This window comes from Clarias gariepinus, chromosome 26 (genome assembly GCF_024256425.1).
Source record: "Clarias gariepinus isolate MV-2021 ecotype Netherlands chromosome 26, CGAR_prim_01v2, whole genome shotgun sequence".
NCBI classification, from domain to species: domain Eukaryota; kingdom Metazoa; phylum Chordata; class Actinopteri; order Siluriformes; family Clariidae; genus Clarias; species Clarias gariepinus.
In genome coordinates, this window is record NC_071125.1 from 24,286,701 (window position 1) to 24,308,751 (window position 22,051).

At 38.9% G+C, this 22,051-nt stretch overlaps 1 protein-coding gene across 1 annotated transcript; it reads right to left on the reverse strand.

Moving 5' to 3' along the window:
• Positions 1-8,090: 8,090 nt before the first annotated feature.
• LOC128514306 (mucin-5AC-like) lies at positions 8,091-15,899 on the reverse strand. Its single transcript, XM_053488101.1, has 4 exons — positions 15,786-15,899; positions 13,426-13,508; positions 11,155-11,742; positions 8,091-10,811 (listed from the first exon to the last, which is right to left on the reverse strand). Exons 2-4 carry the CDS (start codon positions 13,487-13,489, stop codon positions 8,596-8,598), a joined length of 2,868 nt encoding a protein of 955 aa, XP_053344076.1. The 5' UTR covers positions 13,490-13,508; positions 15,786-15,899; the 3' UTR covers positions 8,091-8,595.
• Between the last annotated feature and the right edge of the window lie 6,152 nt (positions 15,900-22,051).

Genomic DNA, 22,051 nt, shown 5'->3' on the forward strand with positions numbered 1-22,051 from the left:
GAAATTTAGCCCACCACTGTTAAGTTCTTTCCACCACTTAGGTGCCAGAAGGGAAAAGCGTATACAGTAAATGCACACCTTCCTGAATCCCTGGGATAGTGGGACAAACCAAACAGTTCTGGAGGATCTGAGGGAATATGGTGCAGTGCGAGGTGTGATTACAGATGAGAGGTATGTGGTGCTGGGCCATTTTTGGCCTTGTAGGCAAGCATCAGGGTTTTGAATTTGATGAGGCAGCTACAGAAGGCCAGTGCAGCGAGTGGAGAAGTGTGGGAGAACTTGGGAAGGTTGAAAACAAGACGTGCAGCTGCGTTCTGGATCAGCAGCAGAGGACAAATGGTGGACAGAAGCAGACCTGACAGGAGTGAGTTGCAGTAGTATAGTCTTGAAATAACAAAGGACTAAACAAGCACCTGAGTAGGATGTGAAGAAAGAAATAGGTGGATTCTGCTGAACAAGAGCAAGTATGGTTATCAATGTGTGGGGGAAAGGACAGGTGATCATCCAGAGTTACCCCAAGACTGCGGGCAGTGACTGAAGAACGGATTGTTGTCCAGGGACATTACAAGGCCTTGACCTGGGGATGGATCACCAGGGATGAACTGCAATTTGGTTTTACTGAGATTAAGCTTCAGCTGATGAGCTGCCATCCAGGATAAGATTTCTGCCAGACATGCTGGGATCCAGGTGCAAACCTGAGTGTTTGAGGGAGAAAAGGAGAGAGTAAGTTTTGTGTCATCTGCATAACAATGGTATGAAAAGCATTGCGAAAATATGACCTTACCAAGAGATCGGGTATAGAGGGAGAACAGAAGATGACCCAGTACTGAGCCCTTTGGGACACCAGTAGAGAGTCTGCGTGGGGCAGATATGAATCCCCTCTGTCACCTCATATGACCTATTTTCTAGGTCTAAGAAGCAAACTATTGCCATAATGTCCCACAGTTTTCAAGGCATGTAAGAACAAATATTAGAATCTTGTGGTTCACTGTGTCAAATACAGCTGACAGTTCCAGGGGGAAGAGGACAGATAAGTATTTAGCTGATCTCGCAGCATGCACCTTCTCAGTGACTGACAAAGGGGCAATCTCTGTGGAATGTGCAACTTTAAATCCAGCGAGATCTTTAACATCTCTCTAAGCAGCGCCATTATTCATATGATGTGCCTCAAGACCCCCACAATTGTCTTTTGTGTCCAGTCTTTATGATTACCGTCCTGTTCCACACACACACCTATCATCATAAAGTGCTTCGAGAGGCTCATCAATTCAATTCAATTCAATTTTATTTGTATAGCGCTTTTAGCAATTTTCATTGCCGCATGAATAAGACACATAAAGACTATACCACCCCCACCCCCCCCTTTCTAGACCCACTGACAGCAACCTGTCTCTAAACAGATAAAACAAAAGGAGTTGTGGACTTCAGGAGGACAGAGAGCGACCAGTCTCTGCTGAACATCAATGGCTCCTCTGTGGAGATCAACAACACCACAAAATTCCTGGGTGTCCACCTGGAGGAGAAGCTCGTCTGGTCCGTCAACACCAGCTCTTTGCACAAGAATACCCAGCAGTATCTTTTCTTTCTGAGAAGGGTGAGGAAGGCCTGGGTTCAATCACCAATCCTAATATAGGGGGACTATCAAGCGCTTTGGAGCAGCTGCATCACCGTCATCTCAGACAGCAAGATCAGGACGATGTGAGGACAGTCGACAAGATCATCTGGATTCTATCACTGACATCTACACCACACACTGCCTCCGCAAAGCCACCAGAATTGTGGCTAATCAGACACACTGATCACACACACTCTTCACCCTCCTGCCATCTCAACAAAAAATTTTGTCGTGTTTCTCATTTGCACATTTGCATGTGCACTTTATGTTGTCATTTTGTTGTCCTTTTGAACGTACTTTCAAAGCTAGTCAGCTAATTAGGTGTCTTAGCTAGCTATGAGGCACCTTGGTACTGGAGAAACGCTGTTTTGTTAAACTGTGTAGTGAACTGTATATTCAATTCAATTCAATTAAATTTTATTTGTATAGCGTTTTAGCAATTGCAATTGCCGAAAAAGCAGCTTTACACAATCAAAAGAATAATTTAAGTTTGTATGAAATGTGAATTTGTATGAATCAAAATGGTCAGTTTGTCCCTGGTGAGCAAGCCGAGGGCAACAGTGGCAAGGAAAAACTCCCTGAGATGGTAATAGGAAGAAACCTTGAGAGGAACCAGACTTAACAGGGAACCCATCCTCATCTGGGTGATAACGGATAGCAGGGATTGATCTGCACTCATACTGTGTGTTAGGTGTGTTAGCCAGTTCAGGTATAACAGTTGATGTTAACTGATGTTAATATCAGAATCAGAATCAGAATCAGAAAGAGTTTTATTGCCAAGTACGCTTACACGTAAAAGGAATTTGTTTTAGTGACAGAGCTTCCAGAACAGAAAACAAATGACAAGACAAAAACAGCACGACAAAAAAAAAAAAAAAAAAAAAGATTTGACATCAAATGGAGTAGGGTGTGAGATACTTTTAAAATAAGTTATATAAATATCTGAAATCTGTGGTATTATACAGTATATTGCACTGTGATACTGTACACAATATTGCACATATATTTATTGACAGTTGATGTTTAACTGTTCATGAGGGAGATTGCCTGGGGAAAAAAACTGTTTTTGTGCCTGACTGTCCTAGTGTTAGGTGCTCTATAGTGTCGACCCGACGGCAAAAGTTCAAATAAAATGTGGCCTGGGTGTGAGGGGTCCAAAGTGATATTCCGAGCCCTTTTTCTCACTCTGGATGTGTACAGTTCTTGTGGCGTGGGCAGGGCAGTGCCGATAATTCTTTCAGCAGTCCGAACCGTCCTTTGTAGTCTTCTGATGTCTGTTTTCGTAGCTGAGCCAAACCAGACAGTTATTGAAGTGCACAGGACGGATTCAATGACGGCTGAGTAGAACTGTGTGAGCAGCTCCTGTGGCAGGTTGAATTTCTTTAGCTGGCGAAGGAAATACAACCTCTGGTGGGCCTTTTTAACAATAGAGTTAATGTGAATGTCCCACATTCAGGTCCTGAGAGATGGTCGTGCCCAGGAACCGGAATGACTCTACTGCTGTCACAGTGCTGTTCATGATGGTGAGTGGGGGAAGTGCAGGTGGGTTCCTCCTGAAGTCCACAATCATCTCCACTGTTTTGAGCGTGTTCAGCTCCAGGTTGTTGAGACTGCACCAGACAGCCAGCTGCTCAACCTCACTTCTGTAAGCAGACTCGTCACCGTCCTGAATGAGGCCGATGATTGTGGTGTCATCTGCAAATTTCAGGAGCTTGACAGTGGGGTCTGTAGAGGTGCAGTCATTGGTGTACAGGGAGAAAAGCAGTGGGGAGAGAACGCATCCCTGAGGGGCTCCAGTATTGGTGGTGTGGCTGTTGGACATGAATTCCCCCAGTCTCACTAGCTGCTGCCTGTCTGTCAGAAAGCTGGTGATCCAGTGACAGATAGAGCTAGGAACAGAGAGCTGGTTTAGTTTGGTCTGAAGCAGTGCTGGGATGATCGTATTAAAAGCTGATGAAAAGTCTATAAACAAGACCCTTGCATAAGCCCCTGGTTTGTCCAGATGTTGGAGGATGAAGTGCAGTCCCATGTTGACTGCATCATCAACAGACCTGTTTGCTCTATAGGCAAACTGCAGGGGGTCCAGTAAGGGTCCTGTGATGTCCCTCAGATAGGCCAACACCAGTCTTTCAAATGACTTCATGACCACAGATGTTAGGGCGACTGGTCTGTAGTCATTAAGTCCTGTGATTTTAGGTTTTTTTGGAATGGGGATGATTGTGGAACGTTTAAAGCACAAAGGCACTTCACATTGTTCCAGTGATCTGTTGAAGATCTGTGTAAAGATGGGAGCCAGCTGGTCAGCACAGGATTTCAGACAGGCTGGTGTCACGCCGTCTGGGCCTGGAGCTTTCCTTCTCTTTTGTTTTAGAAAGATCTGGCGAACATCCTTTTCACAGACCTGGAGTGCAGGGGGGGAAGAGAGGATGGTTGCTAGAGGTGATAATGGTGGTGTAGAAAGAGGGTCAGGACAGGGGTGTGGTGTGAAACTGGGTGATAATGGTGGTGTAGAAAGAGGGTCAGGACAGGGGTGTGGTGTGAAACTGGGTGTTTCAAATCTACAATAGAACTCATTCAGGTCATCAACCAGTTGTTGATTCCCTACAGAGTTGGGGGTTGGCGTCTTGTAGTTAGTGATGGTTTTCAGGCCTTTCCACACAGAAGCAGGGTCGTTTACAGAAAACTGATTTTCTAGTTTTTCAGAGTAGCTTCTCTTAGCCGCTCTGATTGCCCTTGTTAGTGTGTTCCTGGCCTGTTTGTACAAGATCCTGTCCCCACTCCTGTAGGCATCCTCTTTGGCCTGACGAAGCTGTCTGAGTTTTGCTGTAAACCATGGTTTGTCATTGTTATATGTTAAAAAAGTCCTGGTAGGGATGCACATGTCCTCACAGAAACTGATGTAGGATGTTACAGAATCTGTGAGCTCGTCCAGATTGGTGGCAGCAGCTTCAAAAACACTCCAATCAGTGCAGTCAAAACAGGCCTGTAATTCCTGCTCTGCTTCACTGGTCCATCTCTTTACTGTCCTTACTACAGGCTTAGCAGTTTTAAGTTTTTGCCTATAGGTCGGGAGAAGATGAACCAGGCAGTGGTCAGAAAGTCCTAAAGCTGCTCTGGGGACGGAGCGATATGCATCCTTTATTGTGGTGTAGCAGTGATCCAAAGTATTTTTGTCTCTGGTGGGGCATGTAATGTGCTGTTTGTATTTAGGCAGTTCACGTTTAAGGTTTGCTTTGTTAAAATCCCCAAGTATAATTAAAACCGAGTCCGGGTGTTGTTGCTCCGTGTCTGTGATGTGAGCAGCCAGCTGTTGCAATGCTGCGTTCACACACGCTTGTGGAGGGATGTACACACTCACAAGAATGAACGAGGTAAACTCCCGCGGCGAATAGAAAGGCTTGCAGTTGATGAAATATGCCTCTAGATCAGGACAGCACATCTTCTTCAATGGTGTCACATTTGTACACCAACGTTCATTGATGTAAAAGCATGTCCCGCCGCCTCGCGATTTCCCCGTTGATTCCGTGTCGCGATCCGCTCTGAACAGCTGGAAGCCCGGCAGGTGTAGCGCGTTGTCCGGAATGGCTTCATTCAGCCAGGTTTCCGTGAAACACAGCGCAGCAGAGTTTGAAAAGTCCTTATTTTTCCTGGAGAGCAGGAAAAGTTCGTCCATTTTATTGGGTAAAGAGCGGAGATTCGCCAGATGTATACTCGGCAGCGCAGTTCTAAAGCCGCGCTGTCGGAGCTTGACGAGCGCGCCGGCTCTCTTCCCCCGCCTGCGCTTCTTAAAGCATTTCAACAGTGCCGCTGCTCCGCCGGTTACAATGTTCAGAAAAACATTTGAGAAGTCGAAAACTGAAATATGAAGTCCAGGTAGTTATTAGAGACTCAGGTAGACTTGTAGGAAGTTCCAGTCCTGAACTATCAAACTGTCAAGTCCCCAGAGAAACAGCTGCCAACACCAGTCAAGGCCAGAACCATCTTCTAGGTAGAGAGAATCATCCCCAGACACCAGACGCATCCCAAAGAGACACACGGGGCATCCACGCGGTACTGACAAGCAGCCTGCATCCTTTGAACGAAGTAGGCGTGGCGGTTCGTAAGACACTAGCAGTTCGCTCAGGTACTGCGGCGCGAGACCATTTAATGCTTTATATGTCAAAAGTAGTATTTTAAAATCAATGCGAAATTTCACAGGGAGCCAATGCAGTGTAGATAAGATAGGGGTGATGTGCTCGTATTTTCTGGTTCTAGTGAGGACTCTCGCTGCTGCATTCTGGACTAACTGAAGCTTATTTATGCATCTAGCTGAACAACCAGACAGTAAGGCATTACAATAGTCCAACCTAGAGGTGATAAAAGCATGAACTAGTTTTTCTGCATCGTTTAGCGACAATAAATTTCTTATCTTGGCAATATTTCTGAGGTGAAAGAATATCCTGGTAATATTATCTACATGAGCTTCAAATGAAAGGCTGGAATCTATAATCACACCAAGGTCTTTCACTGTTGCACTTGATGGAACAGAAAGGCCATCTAAAGTTACGGTGTGATCTAAAATTTTACTCCTAGCTGTATGCGGTCCTATGACTAGAACTTCTGTCTTATCCGGATTAAGCAGAAGGAAGTTAGTTAGCATCCAATTTCTTATGTCCTGCAAACATTGCTCAACTTTAGTAAGCTGTGTGTCGTCAGCATAACAATGAAAACTAATACCATGCTTACGGATTATGTTGCCCAGAGGAAGCATGTAGAGGGAAAAAAGCAGTGGACCTAAAAATGAACCCTGTGGAACGCCAAACTCCACTAATATGGGTATAGTATATGGGTGAAATGACAATAAAAGCCTACTTTACTTGACTTGACTTAACTAAAATCCAGTTGAACCAACTGCCATTAAAAGTTCAAGTGGTATGAATAGTTTTGCAGGACACTGTAAGTGTGCTTTCAGCCAGACTAGTATACTTATACAGTATGTAGCTGAAGTACCCGTCATTGACAGGAAAACGAGTTTGTAAAAATATTTAAATGGGTTGAAGCTAAAAATAAGCTATAAGTTATTTTGCTTATTTTGTTATTTTGTACTAGTATTTAAGTTATAATTATAAGTGTACAGTAAAGCCTTGGATTGCAAGTAACTACGTCTGTGAGTGTATTGCAAGATGAGCAAAATGTACAAAAAAAAATGTATTTGACAAACAAGTGAGGTCTTGAAATATGAGTAGTACGCATGCACGCATGCACTTGGAGTTGTGTATTTATTAATCGTTGTGTCTGCCGAGTGTCATATGATCACAACTGAGCCAATGGTTTTTCTCTCTATTGCGCTGTGGGATTGTGGGTAATCGTCTCCCATGCTCAGTCTCAGTCCACGTGCGTCACTTATATAGTCAACATCTGTGTGTGTGTGTGTGTGTGTGTGTACTGGTTTTGTAACATTTTGACCACATGTGTGAGCGCATGTAAAGCTTTTTTAAAATTTTGTGTCCAAGTGTAGTGACTTTTCTTTAGTCACTGTACTGCAACAACTGCCCTCGTGAGGAAAAAAAAAGGTTAAAAGTCTCGAGCAGTTCTCCAACAGATTCTAGTAGAGTTCCTCATTAAAGTCACGCAAAAGAAGAAGATTCCAGTGACCAGAGACTCTGTCAGAAAGGATTGATTCGGTTAGTGTGTGTGTGTGTGTGTGTGTATGTGGAAGTTGTTGAAGTAGTCTCCCTGCTCCTGCTTCTTCCATCCTCTAACACCAGTTACAGTATAATTCTCTTCAATGTTAAAGTGCAGGTTAATTTATTTTTATTCTACTTTACATTTTGTCCTAATTCTTTTTATATGAATGTTTTTGGGTTCTGGAACGAATTGTCAGAGCTTCTATTATTTCTTATGGTGAAATTTGCTTTGATATACAATATAAAGCGCACAAATTATGCTTGCAATCCAAGGTTTAACTGTATTAAGTCTACTTTTATGTTCTAAAGTAGAACATCTTCAAGTATACGTTGTACACTTAGTATGCCACTATTTGGCTGTGTGTGTGTGTGTGTGTGTGTGTGTGTCTGTGTGTGTGTGTGTGTGTGTGTGTGCATACATAACATACATAACGGACACAACGATTAATGAATATACAAGTAATATACCATTATTATATTCTTATTGCAGCAGTAGTATGCTGTTATACTTTTGGCCAATTCCAATTAATAATAATGTACACTTAAACATATTATATAAATATATAAATATATAAAATCAAAATCACTTAACTACAGGTTGTTATAATATATCTTTTATACTGCTATAGTATATACCTGCTAGTATATGGTATATAGTATATACCTGCTAGTATATACCTTATATACTGTATTGCAAAGGTGTTAAAGGGTTTTAAGATCTTTTACAAATGCTGAATGCATTTTCTATACTACAACGTTTTTATGGTCATTGAAAAACATTACATTAGCAATGATGAGGCAGATTTTATTTATGAGTTCAACAGATTTAATTTAAATTCACATGGTTACAAAACAAAAACAAAAAACATAATTTATTTGTGTCTTTGACACAACTTCAGGTTGTCTCACACACACACACACAAAAATATAAACTGTTGTCTGAACAAAGACAGGCGTTATCATTACAATATACTGTAGTTCAAGCCTGGTGCTGCTACATAGAGACCCTAAGAACAGGGCAAGAGCTACTGCGCGAGAGATGCATCGCACACAAAGGTAGTTCCAGCATGTTAAGTTTTTTTCGGTTCAAAAGAGAGTAGTGCACTGAAAAATTAACATGAATATGTGAACTGAAACTACATTATATTAACATTTGTCTTCTTATGCATGCTTTCTGTATATTGTTATCTGTACATTGTTGTCAATGATTTTTTTTCCTAGCAGATTTTTTAATATGCCAAAAAAAGCATTGGAATTAGACATCCTATATGTAATACCAGTGGGCAAAGAATAAGTTACACCATGGCCCCAATGTTATGTAGTACCTTTTGTGGTGCTTGATCTACTTGTTACAGATTTAACAGTAGGTAAAGGATTCAAAGATGTTCTATGGATAGTAGTTCTTATAGTACCCATGGTGGTAACAGCCTTGCGAGGAGTAGAAGTCTTCAAAGTTGTATTTTCTGATTTATTTCTTGTAGTGTTGTTGGCAGTTGGTAATTCTGCATTAGATGTGGTATTATGGCTAATGTTTCTCGTATTATTTTTGGTGATTCCATTACTAGATGTAACAGCTTTGGTAGTAGTAGAAGGAGTAGAGACTGAAGTATGATTAGTCTGTCTTGTAGTGTCTTTGGTGGCATCATGATTAAATGTAGTAGTAGTAAAAGTATCAGAATTTGAATTATGGGTAACACTTCTTCTAGTGTTTGTTTGGGCTGTATTGCTTGTTGTAACAGCTTTGGTGGAAGTCACGCTAACATTTGTTACACGTGCTGATGCGTTGGTAGGAGAAGGATTTGTAGTCGCATCTTTGATGAGAGAAGTTTTAATAAGGCTAGGAACAGTCACAACAGCTGAATTGGGCTTAAAAGTAGACCCTTTCGAAGAAGTAGAACCTTTAGCGTATGGAGTAAGATATGAAGCAGATGTTAGAGTGCTGGCTATAGTAGAAGGTCTTTTGGTAGGTTGGGTACCATTGGATGTAGGAGTCGTATATTTAACACCAGTGGCCAAAGAAGATGAACTTTTGGTGGGTTGAGTACCCTTGGATGTAGGAGTCGTATATTTAACACCAGTGGCCAAAGAAGATGAACTTTTGGTAGGTTGAGTACCCTTGGATGTAGGAGTCGTATGTTTAACACTAGTGGCCAAAGAAGATGAATTTTTGGTGGGTTGAGTACCCTTGGATGTAGGAGTCGTATGTTTAACACCAGTGGCCAAAGAAGATGAACTTTTGGTAGGTTGAGTACCCTTGGATGTAGGAGTCGTATGTTTAACACCAGTGGCCAAAGAAGATGAATTTTTGGTGGGTTGAGTACCCTTGGATGTAGGTGTCGTATATTTAACACCAGTGGCCAAAGAAGATGAATTTTTGGTGGGTTGAGTACCCTTGGATGTAGGAGTCGTATGTTTAACACTAGTGGCCAAAGAAGATGAATTTTTGGTGGGTTGAGTACCCTTGGATGTAGGTGTCGTATATTTAACACTAATGGCCAAAGAAGATGAATTTTTGGTGGGTTGAGTACCCTTGGATGTAGGAGTCGTATGTTTAACACTAGTGGCCAAAGAAGATGAATTTTTGGTGGGTTGAGTACCCTTGGATGTAGGAGTCGTATATTTAACACTAGTGGCCAAAGAAGATGAATTTTTGGTAGGTTGAGTACCCTTGGATGTAGGAGTCGTATATTTAACACTAGTGGCCAAAGAAGATGAATTTTTGGTGGGTTGAGTACCCTTGGATGTAGGAGTCGTATATTTAACACTAGTGGCCAAAGAAGAAGAACTTTTGGTGGGTTTAGTACCCTTGGATGTAGGAGTCGTATATTTAACACTAGTGGCCAAAGAAGAAGAACTTTTGGTAGGTTTAGTACCCTTGGATGTAGGAGTCGTATATTTAACACTAGTGGCCAAAGAAGAAGAACTTTTGGTAGGTTTAGTACCCTTGGATGTAGGAGTCGTATATTTAACACTAGTGGCCAAAGAAGATGAATTTTTGGTGGGTTGAGTACCCTTGGATGTAGGAGTCGTATATTTAACACTAGTGGCCAAAGAAGATGAATTTTTGGTAGGTTGAGTACCCTTGGATGTAGGAGTCGTATGTTTAACACTAGTGGCCAAAAAAGATGAATTTTTGGTGGGTTGAGTACCCTTGGATGTAGGAGTCGTATATTTAACACTAGTGGCCAAAGAAGATGAATTTTTGGTAGGTTGAGTACCCTTGGATGTAGGAGTCGTATATTTAACACTAGTGGCCAAAGAAGATGAATTTTTGGTGGGTTGAGTACCCTTGGATGTAGGAGTCGTATGTTTAACACCATTGGGCAAAGTAGAAGACCTTTTTGTAGAATCTCCAGAAGACTGAGATACCTTCGGAGTATCAGTAGTACTTTTAACAGTTTTTCCCATACTAGAAGTATGTGATGTTGTGGCAGATGTATTAGTTGATGAATTATGTGTAGTTCTCAATGTTGTACTCCTGATTGTAGAATTAGCAACTGGAGCTTTAATTGTAGTAGTAGTGTAAGGTTCTGCATGGATAAAAAGAGAGTAGAGTCATAATGCAGATTATATAGAAACATGAACGTAAACTCAGCATCACAACTACAAGTACATAGTTTACAAAAGTGTGTGATACTATACAAATGTTATATGAAGCTTAAATATTGTTTCATTCTCCATCCTAATTTCTATCCTGCCTGGGGTTTACTACCCTTACATACCTGTTGTTGTTTTTTTTTTTCAAGAATGGTTATGTCATTATTTTCCAGTCAAAATTGTTGTCATAATTTTAAGGTGTGTTACTACCAGACTTCCAAAATGATTAAAAATCTTTTTGGTTAAAGCCAAACTCTTTATGTTTATTGTACTCACTGCAGGAGAGTGTGTTGTCCTGGATCCAGGTCTGGCCTCGACTGATTCTCCACAAATTTGAGTCCCAGCTTACGATCGTTCCATCCTCACAGTCTGAATGCTCCCTCATGTCCCCCCATATTCTGAACAGATGTAGCTCAATAGTGGCCATACTGCTTCCTGGACAGACTTCCCAGGAATGAAACCCCAGCTGTAGGTTGCCACTGGGTCGCAAGGCTTTAACAGCCACCATACGCTCATGCACATCCTTACTGCTGTTAACGCTCAGACTGATGCGGTTACGTACTGAGTCAATGTGTAGACACAGACGGTGCCAATGTTCAGGTGCCAGTCGCACAGGGAAACGGTGCTGCACACCCTGGAGCCAGGCGTACACGGCATCCCTGTCACCCTGCAGTGCCAGTTCATAGGACGGTGAGTGAGGGGTGGTGTAGCTGAAGGCCATCCACTTTCCTATGGTTAACAAGCGCATGTCCAGGCATACGGTCATTTTTGAAAGCCGCGGTACAGGTTGGGTTTCCTTCAGGGTCCACTGGTCTGTGCATTTCTGCAGAACGGCCTTTGAATTAATTGCGAAGTCACTGTGTCCTGGGAAAAAGGAAACAAAATGGGAAATAGTGATATTGTTTGTTTTCTAGATTTTTGTGTCATTAAAATACTCATGTAATACATTCATCCAGCATTTAGCAAAAACACGGACTTGGTTGTTGACTGGCCGACAATTTTCATGAAAGTATTGTTAATGAGCGAGCTCCATGTTATAATCTTTTGGCTGCAAGAAAAATACTCTTCCCAGCCAAATTTTTGATTGTGGCATGCATTCACTGTGGCCTAGGTACAATAAACTTAGGCAATGTCACAAGATTTATTGCTGTTCAGAGTTACATTAGTGTCTCTCCAAAACTTGTGTTGATGATGGGTGAGTTGAACCGCTAAAAGTAAAAAATCCCTCGAAATCACTGTCCTTCCAGGTGTTAATAATGTATTGGAAAATTGTGAACCCAATTTCAGCAATCTGCTTTTTGTTGTCTTTGCCGGATGCAGTACAATAATTTGACCCTTCTGAAACATCTTCCTCACGACCACAATGACATGGTTGTTTATAGAAATAAAAAGATTAGTTGTTCAGACGTGTTGCTGCTGAACCGTATTAATCACTGCAGTAATTATTATTGCTTAAATCCAGGTGGTGACATTTTTTGGCAGGGCAGTGTACAGTATAACCACAGAATGTGTAATAGTAATATTTTCAGTATCATAAAGACAGTATTGGTTGTATTCACTGAGGTTTAATAATACCCGGCATTAGTGATCGACTACCAGAATACCCAAGGGTATGGCGTTAAGGACTAACTGAAGTTTGGAAGAAGGACTACACATGAAAAGACTCTCCTGCGTACTGGTTCTTCCTTCTTATCAGATGAAGGTGTGGACTGGAGTTGAGAAATACATTGCGATGCAACATTTTTGTACCCAGTTATCACCTGAAGTAATCACTCCTGTAATGATTAAAATATTTGCTTTGATTGCTTCCAGGAACTCTGTCTCCACCCTTGGCCTAGAATTGGTGTTATGTTGGTATAATACAGTACAAAATTACTTTACTCCAATTAAAATTAACATTTTAGATTTTAACATGCTGACATATTTCTTCATCATAAACAAAAGAATGCAGCCAAACTAATTAAACTATTTATTAAAGAACATCAACAAGTGGAATTTATGCTAATTTACTGTTTTGCCTTAAGGTAAACACTTCTGCTCAAACCAGCTCGTGCATTAATTTATTCTGACTTTAAACTATCCATAAGCCTCCTGTGTCATTCACATTAACCACATGGTGCTTTTATTTATTTATTTATTTATTTATTTATTTATTACAGAGACCTTGTCAATAGGGTCACAATAACACCTGGGTTTATGTTTAAATATGAGACAAGAAAATTGAAAACTGTTTTCTATAAGGATTCACTTAGGATTCTAAAAGGTCCCAGGTTCAAATCCCAGGTTGCCATTTTTAGGCACCTTGTGCATGACCCTTTACCCTCAATGGCTCGCATTTTTAATAAGATAAAAATGCCTTAATGCTCTGGATAAGGGTACTTGCCAAATGCCAAAATGTAAATTTTTCAGACTAAGGCTCCAGTAGTTGTATTTTTTTTTAGTTTTTTTTAGTTGTTTTTTTTGTGATGTTTGCACATTTTGTGCGCTCTATATTAAAGTCTATATTAACTTTATCATTCTGTAGATCTGCAAAATGTGTGTTTGTACCTTGAGAAATGAGAAGCAGGAAAACACAAAGGCCAAGAAGATGATGGAAATGATGCGTGCCCATTTTCGTATTTAGTTTCTTCCTGTAAGAAAAAATATATGTAATGAAATAATGAGGTTTTTTGAGCCAACAATGAAGATCATTAAGAGCATTCTTAACATTCTTCAAACATTTTCGACATGCCTTGATCGATGGATGGATAGACAGTCAGATACTGTATATAGTTAGATAGATTCAGTCTGCTATTATTAAATGCACTGCATGTACAGAAATAAATAAAAAACGATTTAAAACTTTATTTGGCAAAACATCCTGTGGAATAAAAGACTTTCTAAAACTATTCTTTGCTCTTAACACATTGTTCTGCTTGTCTTTGGACATTGTCATTTTTTTACACAAATGAGGACTAACTGCCCGCAGTTGTACAGTAACTTATTCTCTATAACCTATACACTTAACATCTATTTGAATACTATTTTATCACTTGTACATGTTGTAAATTGTCCAACAGTTTTTATATTTGTATAATTTTCTCTTATTTCATATTTTATTACTTTATTTGAATACTCAATTTTCTATTTTAGGTATCAGATAAGCATTTTATTGCATATCGTACTATTATAGCTGTAAATGTGATGAATAAAATTAGAATTTTATTTTATTCTGTGTGTCTCGGGTAATACACTGCACTGTCTCCAGATTTCTACTGGTGTTTCTGTAATCTGTGGATGATACTGAAATCTTTTTCAATACTTTCCCCCTAAAAATATCAGATAATAGGATTTTAAAATATTAGTTGCCTAATAAACATATCATTAAAACAATTCCTCATTTGAATTAAATTAAATGCAAATATTATAAAAGTATTAAAATAAAAAATGTGTTTAATAAACAATAAACTTTATTCATATTAAGTATATAGAAATATGATTTAATAGATATACTTTAGGTTTGACAAGTGTGTCAAATAACTCAATTATTATCATTTGTTTGTTTGTAAATTAGGTGAATATTGGTAAAGTGGGACAGTTACGCTTATGGTCTTCAGTATCTTCATACTGTATATTTGTGCTTTAATGATGAAAAGCTGTTGCTTAGTTAATCTGTGGGATTTAAATAGGAGTAATAAATTTTTTAAAAAGGTTAATTCGGGTTTGTAAATTTTTTTTATACTGTATATAAAGCTGATTGTGACCTGTACCTGAAAGTCTAATTCACTCCTAATTTATTTTTTTTAGGGGTTCATTTCATTTGCTGATTTGTAAAATATGAAAACGTGTTACGGTTAAAGTGAAACAGTAAATTAAGAAGTATTGCATATTTCAACACTTTATTTGACTTTTTCCTTTGACAGTATGTTGTTCAAATAAGTCATTTTGACATTTCTTAAGTGAAGTAGACTCATATGCAGATGATAAACAATCATACTCAGGACAGCGCTAACCTTAACTTGAATGGCTAGATTATATATAAATATATATTTAATGACATAAGTGGTTCAGATTGCGTGTTGGTAGAGTAGCTCTTCCCCTATATAAAGGTGTTTATCAATATCGTCTCCATCACAAGCAGTGCATTTGCGTCATTAGTTAATCTGTGGGATTTAAATGAGTTGAATATTTAAAAAACTTTAATTTAGGTTTTGTAAAGTTTATATATGACAATAGACTGCGCCCTCAAATCAATTTTTTGAAGTAAAAATTATTCATGCAAATTTTCACGTAATTTGTTTTGTGTACATTTTCCTCTGTTCCACTTCACCAGTTGCATATTTGTATTGTATAAGGTATTATTATTAAAGTGGGTTTTTGTTCAAGCTAATTAAGGAGTATTAAAGAAGTTAAATTGTTAATTATTGCACAAATTAAGGAATATTGTATTTCAAAGCTTGATTTTTTTAAATACATTTTATAAATAAAGCCAGGAAAATTCCTAAACCAACCAACTAGTGTCCTTTACTGGCGATAAGATTAAAAAACCTGAATTTAAAGATTAACAGGTTTGGACAAATACTTTTTACCTTGATAGTACACAAGAACTAGAGAAACACTGGGATAATCTGCACAATCAAAAGTCCCGCTTTGACTTGAACAGCTTCTGTTTGTGTTTATATATATATATATATATATATATATATATATATATATATATAGCTTTATATTATATTATTATATATATAATATTAAATAATATTATATATATTATACATATTATATATATAAATATATATATATATATATATATATATATATATATATATATATATATATATATAATTCAGTTTTTTATGATAGAAGATAATACTGTACATTGATAAAGCATAAAGCATTAAAAGGTGTAGCCGGTAAATCAGACCTACCTGACAGAACAGAGAAAAACCCTCAGCTGTAGAAGGGCTTGTGTGTCCCCTGGGTAGCCGCAGATCCCACCACTTGACCCTTAATGAGATTTAATCATTCTCGGTTGACTGAAAGACCGGAAGTGCGATCTGCGGGAGATGAAGTGATTGTGTGCGTTTGTAAGCTGGCACCCTTTTTACGTGAAACAGAAGGATGTAATTAAACCACTCCTGTAATTCAATGAGGAAGGTGTGGCTTTCATTATATCCTGAAACTACAGAGGAGGAGCTGATGGCTCACACCAACACAAACGTGAGAAATTAATCACCTGTAGGAATTTCACTTTTAGTGGTTGTGTTTTGTAAATATAATTTTGTCACATTAATAATCTTTCTTACCTTGATATTATGATGATACGTGTTTATCTGCGCCAACATCAGCAGCAGCAACAACAAAAACAACAACAACAACAATAATAATAATAATAATAATAATAATCGGCCAATTGGTGGAACAGAACAATTGGAACGGAACAGGATTGGTGCTGATTTTATATATATATATATATATATATATATATATATATATATATATATATATATATATATATATTTATTTATTTATTTATTTATTTATTTATGTTATACATATAATACAGAAAATGTGTGTGACGAAGTTATGTCTAACATGGAAGTGACCAATCTTGCTTTCATAAACATTTTAAGTTGCTAACTTTAGCTGTTTTGGAGAGATGATTTTATATGAGCCCAAAAAAATGGCAATTTTTCTACATTAAACAATAATCATTTAAAATGCAAATTATTCATATTTCGTTAAGAGTATTGATACAGTACTAAAATTGGTGTAAACTTCTAGAAGCATGTGACCTGTAAAAAAAATGTTGCTTAAATTCTTTTTTGTTAAAAGTAAAAAAAATAAAAAATCTGTAGTGCCCATGACCATGTCAAATTAATGTTACATTAGTTTTGCATTTTAGAATAATATTCTTTTTCAGGTGTATGCTTTGTCAAATCTTAATTGGCCAAGTTTCATCTGAATGACAAATAAGATCATTGAAAGATTTGAATTTGAACAAAGAAGTTATGGACACTACTTAAAAGGGCATGAAATTGTATATTACCAAGTGTGTTTTTCTGATAACAATATAACTGTATTTGCATATTTAATAAAGATGATATATCATCAGGAGATAAAAAGCATTACTGTAAGTATTATAAAAATTATGCTCTATGATCCTATCTGAAAAGTTACTTTTTCCACTCCACTTTTTAGCACCGATACCATGTTTTCTTTGATTGATAAATTTGTGTCAGTTGCTTTGTTAGTTGTAGTTTAACAATTATATTGTTAGTATGTGTGAAACAATGGTCAACACGCCCTACTGTATATATGGCAACACAACAACCTGGTGAAAAACATCCACCGGACACTAGCCAAGAGGACAGCATGTTCCACGTGCCGGGGCAATGGTGGAACTGGAATCTGAAGGAGGACAAGATGAGGGAAAATTCCTCAGCCAAAAGTCCTATGTGAGATGCCTGTGCAAACTGATGTTAAGATTAATAACAACTGGTCTGACATCATATATACTGAATTCTTCATCATCTGATAGATGTATCGGTTCCGTCGGAATATAAGATCTGCCCAAAGGAGTTGAATAAGAACTTTATAATCCGCTTCAGAAGGAGAAACAGATGTTGATTTGATCCTCTGTGTAAACAAGGCCACTGTGACAAAATCCATCATGCGATACACGGAGAAGCTTTTGCCCAATATAGAAATATCGATCTTTCAAGAACAGGCGGCAATCTGCACAGAGTCCTCAGCACCAGCACAATTAGGGAGAATCAGGGAGAATCAGGGACAATCTAATCATTTTGAATACATACAGTAAAAAAAGAAACCTCCTCTGACTTTTAACTGTTTTTACTTTCAGTAAACTTAATGTGTAAATATTTGTATGAACACTAAAAGAGTCAACACCATAAGACATAAACTAAAAATGTTTCCCAATGTGTCCCTGAATGAAGGGAGGCTCAAAATCAAAAGTACCAGTCAGTATCTGGTGTGGCCACCAGCTGCTTGAAGTACTTTCATGTTAATTGTGTTCATTTAAAAAAAAAATTAATAAATAAAAAGAATTGACAAAGAGGTCCACCTATTCATATCCTGCTTAAATTTTGTCATTAAGGGGAAAAGATTCCCAAAGGACCGCCATCCTACTTTCCCCACGATTATCACCTCAGTTGTGATGTGCTGTGAGTGGCTGGTCAGAGGCTTCATCATTTCTTCACTACCTGAGACACTGGATCCCCTGCATCTGCTGTCATTAATAGGCTGTTATTGCCGTGGGCAGAAAAGGGCAGGCATAGGCACAGAGGGGTGTTTTCGAACAAAAGAGTCTTTAATCAGGACATAGAACAACAGGAATCACAACGAAACAAAACACACAAAGAAACTAACACACTCAAATTATACTACCCATAACTAAACAATACCCAGGCTCTATGACAAGACACAAAACATAAGCATTATGCTGAAATACCTGCTTAACTGACAATACACAGGCTCTAATACCCATTACACAAAATATAAGCACCATGTTGAGACACAAACTTAAGGACGAAAAACAGACTCAAGCTAACATGAAGCTGAAACGGGGACAAGACAAGAGTCTCGGAGACACTAGAGACATGGGGAGACCCGGAGACACTAGAGACATGGGGAGACTCGGAGACACTAGAGACATGGGGAGACTCAGAGACACTAGAGACAAGGGGAGACTCAGAGATACTAGAGACATGGGGAGACTTGAAGACACTGGAGACATGGGGAGACTCGGAGACACTAGAGACAAGGGGAGACTCAGAGATACTAGAGACATGGGGAGACTCAGAGATACTAGAGACGTGGGGAGACTCAGAGATACTAGAGACATGGGGAGACTCGGAGGCACTAGAGACATGGGGAGACTCGGAGACACTAGAGACAAGGGGAGACTCAGAGATACTAGAGACATGGGGAGACTCGTAGACACTAGAGACATGGGGAGACTTGGAGACACTAGAGACATGGGGAGACTTGGAGACACTAGAGACAAGGGGAGACTCAGAGATACTAGAGACATGGGGAGAGTCAGAGATACTAGAGACATGGGGAGACTCGGAGGCACTAGAGACATGGGGAGACTCGGAGACACTAGAGACAAAGGGAGACTTAGAGATACTAGAGACATGGGGAGACTCGGAGACACTAGAGAAATGGGGAGACTTGGAGACACTAGAGACATGTAGAGACTCGGAGGCACTAGAGACATGGGGAGACTCGGAGACAGACACTAGAGACATGGGGAGACTCGGAGACACTAGAGACTCGGAAACCCAGGGTCAGTGATGTAAAATGGACATTGTAATTTAATATTTTATTTTTGTATAAGTTTCTTTTGTATCCACTACACTGTCTATACTGATTATCTGTCTCCAACACACAAGGAATTGATGACTGTGGCTGCCTCATGTTCCATCCCACCTGCCTTCACCCTCTGGATGCCGTTATGCGGATTCTTTCTGTCAAGGGTTCGATGAATGAGGCCAACAGCAGAGGCGACGGGTTGCAGTCCTGACAGCAGCCTCTGTGAATTGATAATCTACCTGATGATAATCCACTGGTGTTAACCACAGCTGTTGAATCAGAGTAAAGAAGTTTAACTAGTCTGATGTAGTTGGAGCCCTAATTGAATTTTTCCAACACTGCATCCATGCCTTTTATGCATCCAGAGATATTATATCGGCCAGGTCACCATCTGTATTTAACTGATATACTGTATTATATTCAGGAGACGACGCATGCTGTCTGAACTGCTGACCAGTTTGGTCAGGTTTAATGATCTTAGGTAGAATTCTCTCCAGAGGGCGAGCCAAGGCTTTGGCCTTAAAATCTTTAGCCCTAAAATCCACATTTAGTAAACTGATTGGGTGGTATGAGGCACAGTCCAATGAGTCCTTTTTTCGTTTTTTTGAATTTCGTTTTTTGAGAAACAACCTAAAAGAGGCAGTCTTCCAGGAACCTGGGGTAAGACTAGTGCTGGGCGATATGACGATATATATCGTGGGGAAGATAGAAAAGTGTCTATCGTCCTATTTCTTTTCTATCGTTTCTATCGTTTCTAACCTAATTTTATCAATTACTATAGAAAATATTGCATTAAATAGGCAAACGGAGACTCAGAGATACTAGAGACATGGCCTTAAAAAAATAATGAAGTCTTATCGCTATGCAGTGCATACTCTACCCTTTATATAAGTGATGATCAAGAATAAAAATGAACTTTTTCGCAAAGAAACTCCGTCTTGTGGTTTTGCGACATGACGCTTTACGTTGTTGCGACATGCTTTACGCTAGTTAACTCGTGAGTGCTTAAAGATGGAGACGCAAGAGGTTGAAGATGAATGCTCGGAGTCGCAACAAACTGAAACTGCTATGCAGGAAGCAGCCCAAGAAGTACTTTTACCGAAACGTGGGGGTACGTCAGTGATTTGGTTGCATTTTGGCTTCAAGAGCTTTGACACGGAGCAGAAGAAAATCATGTGCAAACTCTGCCAAAAGACGCGAAACTTGAAATGGTTGTGCACTTTAATTTTTTTTTTTTAAATAAAGTTTATTTTGATAATACTATTTAAATAACTATGATGTGGATAAAAAATGTGAAGGCTACTGTAGCTCTACCTCCACCACATCTGTCAGTTGATACATTTATATTGCTAAACTAAAATGTATTTTTCTCATTTGTGACTGTTCAGTTAAATGTCACTTCAAAATAAAGTTGCAAAAAAAAGTATGCAATGATATTTTTGTTAAACTGAAAACTTACTTTATTGTGGGTGGTATATTGTGATATATATCGTTATCGTGATATAAAATAATCCATATCGTGATATATGATTTTTCCATATCGCCCAGCACTAGCTTAGACTGTCTTCCAATAGGTTAGAGTTGTGACAAAATTTTCTAAAAAGATCTAGAGGAAAACCATCCAACCCTTTGGCTTCTCCTTTTGTAAGAGGAGTGTTAAAGAAAGCCTGGTCCTCCTCTGAAATTAAAGGTAGGGACAGTTGATAGGCTAAAAGATGACTAAGTTTAATTCCATATTGATAAAACCTTTGCCAACTAAATTTTGTTAATTTTTGTACATGTTTTGTACATCGTCCAGGTTTAATTTAGATCTGGCTCCGGTTAAGGAAAAAAGATTTTTAATTAAATCAGGCTAATTAGTTAAATCTGGACTGAGACACTAGTGTGAAGGACACGAGGTTCTTCAGGATCACGTTTAAGAACCGCTGATGTACAGTAACGTCACTGTCTGTGGATTCCTACTTTTAAGATCCCTGCTGCCGGTGGGTTGCCCCTGTTAGGTCCTTGGGGAAGACCCTCAACCCATACCATCCAGCCAGTGCCAATCCATCGCCCAGTTAGAAACGTGTAAAGGACATCCGGCGTAAAAAATCTTGTGCCAAGTTGTGTGTGGAACAGATGGTACGCTGTGGCAACCCCTCGATGGGAGCAGCCGAAAGACAAAAAAAAAAAAAAAAAAAAGCTGATTCAGTCGAACCCAAAACAATTAAAAGGAGTTATAAACCATTAATCGCTTCGAGACCTGAATGTCTTCATATGAGGACATGAAATCTCATATTGAAACTACATTGTCTATAATTCTATTTTCTGTTTGCAGACATTATGTTTATACTGTAGGTATCAATTGCTGATACAGAGAAGGATGTATTCAAAAAATGATAAAACTTCTTACCCAGAGAAGACCTTCTCCACGCTGAGAGCTTCCTTATGCCTCTGTGTTGCTTTTTGTCCTTTGTCTAGTTGTGAACACATCCTGGGAGACACGTTTCACACTGTGTTTGTTTGTCTGTTCTACAAGATTGTTTTATTCTACAAGACCCCATATGGTGTCTTCATTATAATGCACATCGTGTCTACAGAGATGAGACAGTGTGATAGATCAGAGGATAAAATCTCATTTCTATCAACAAAAAAATTAGTGTTAGTGTTGAACAATGCCTTATATGACGAGAGTTTTATGGATGGCATGATGATGTGCAATCAGACCGGATGGTGTTTCTGTTCTCCACATGAGGGCAGTGTGCAGTAATGTTGAGGTTGAGTGTTTTACGTATGCATTTACTGTACAGCACACGTAAACAGAAATTCACAAAAAATAAAAAACACTACAAAATGCTTAAATGTTCTGCGTGGC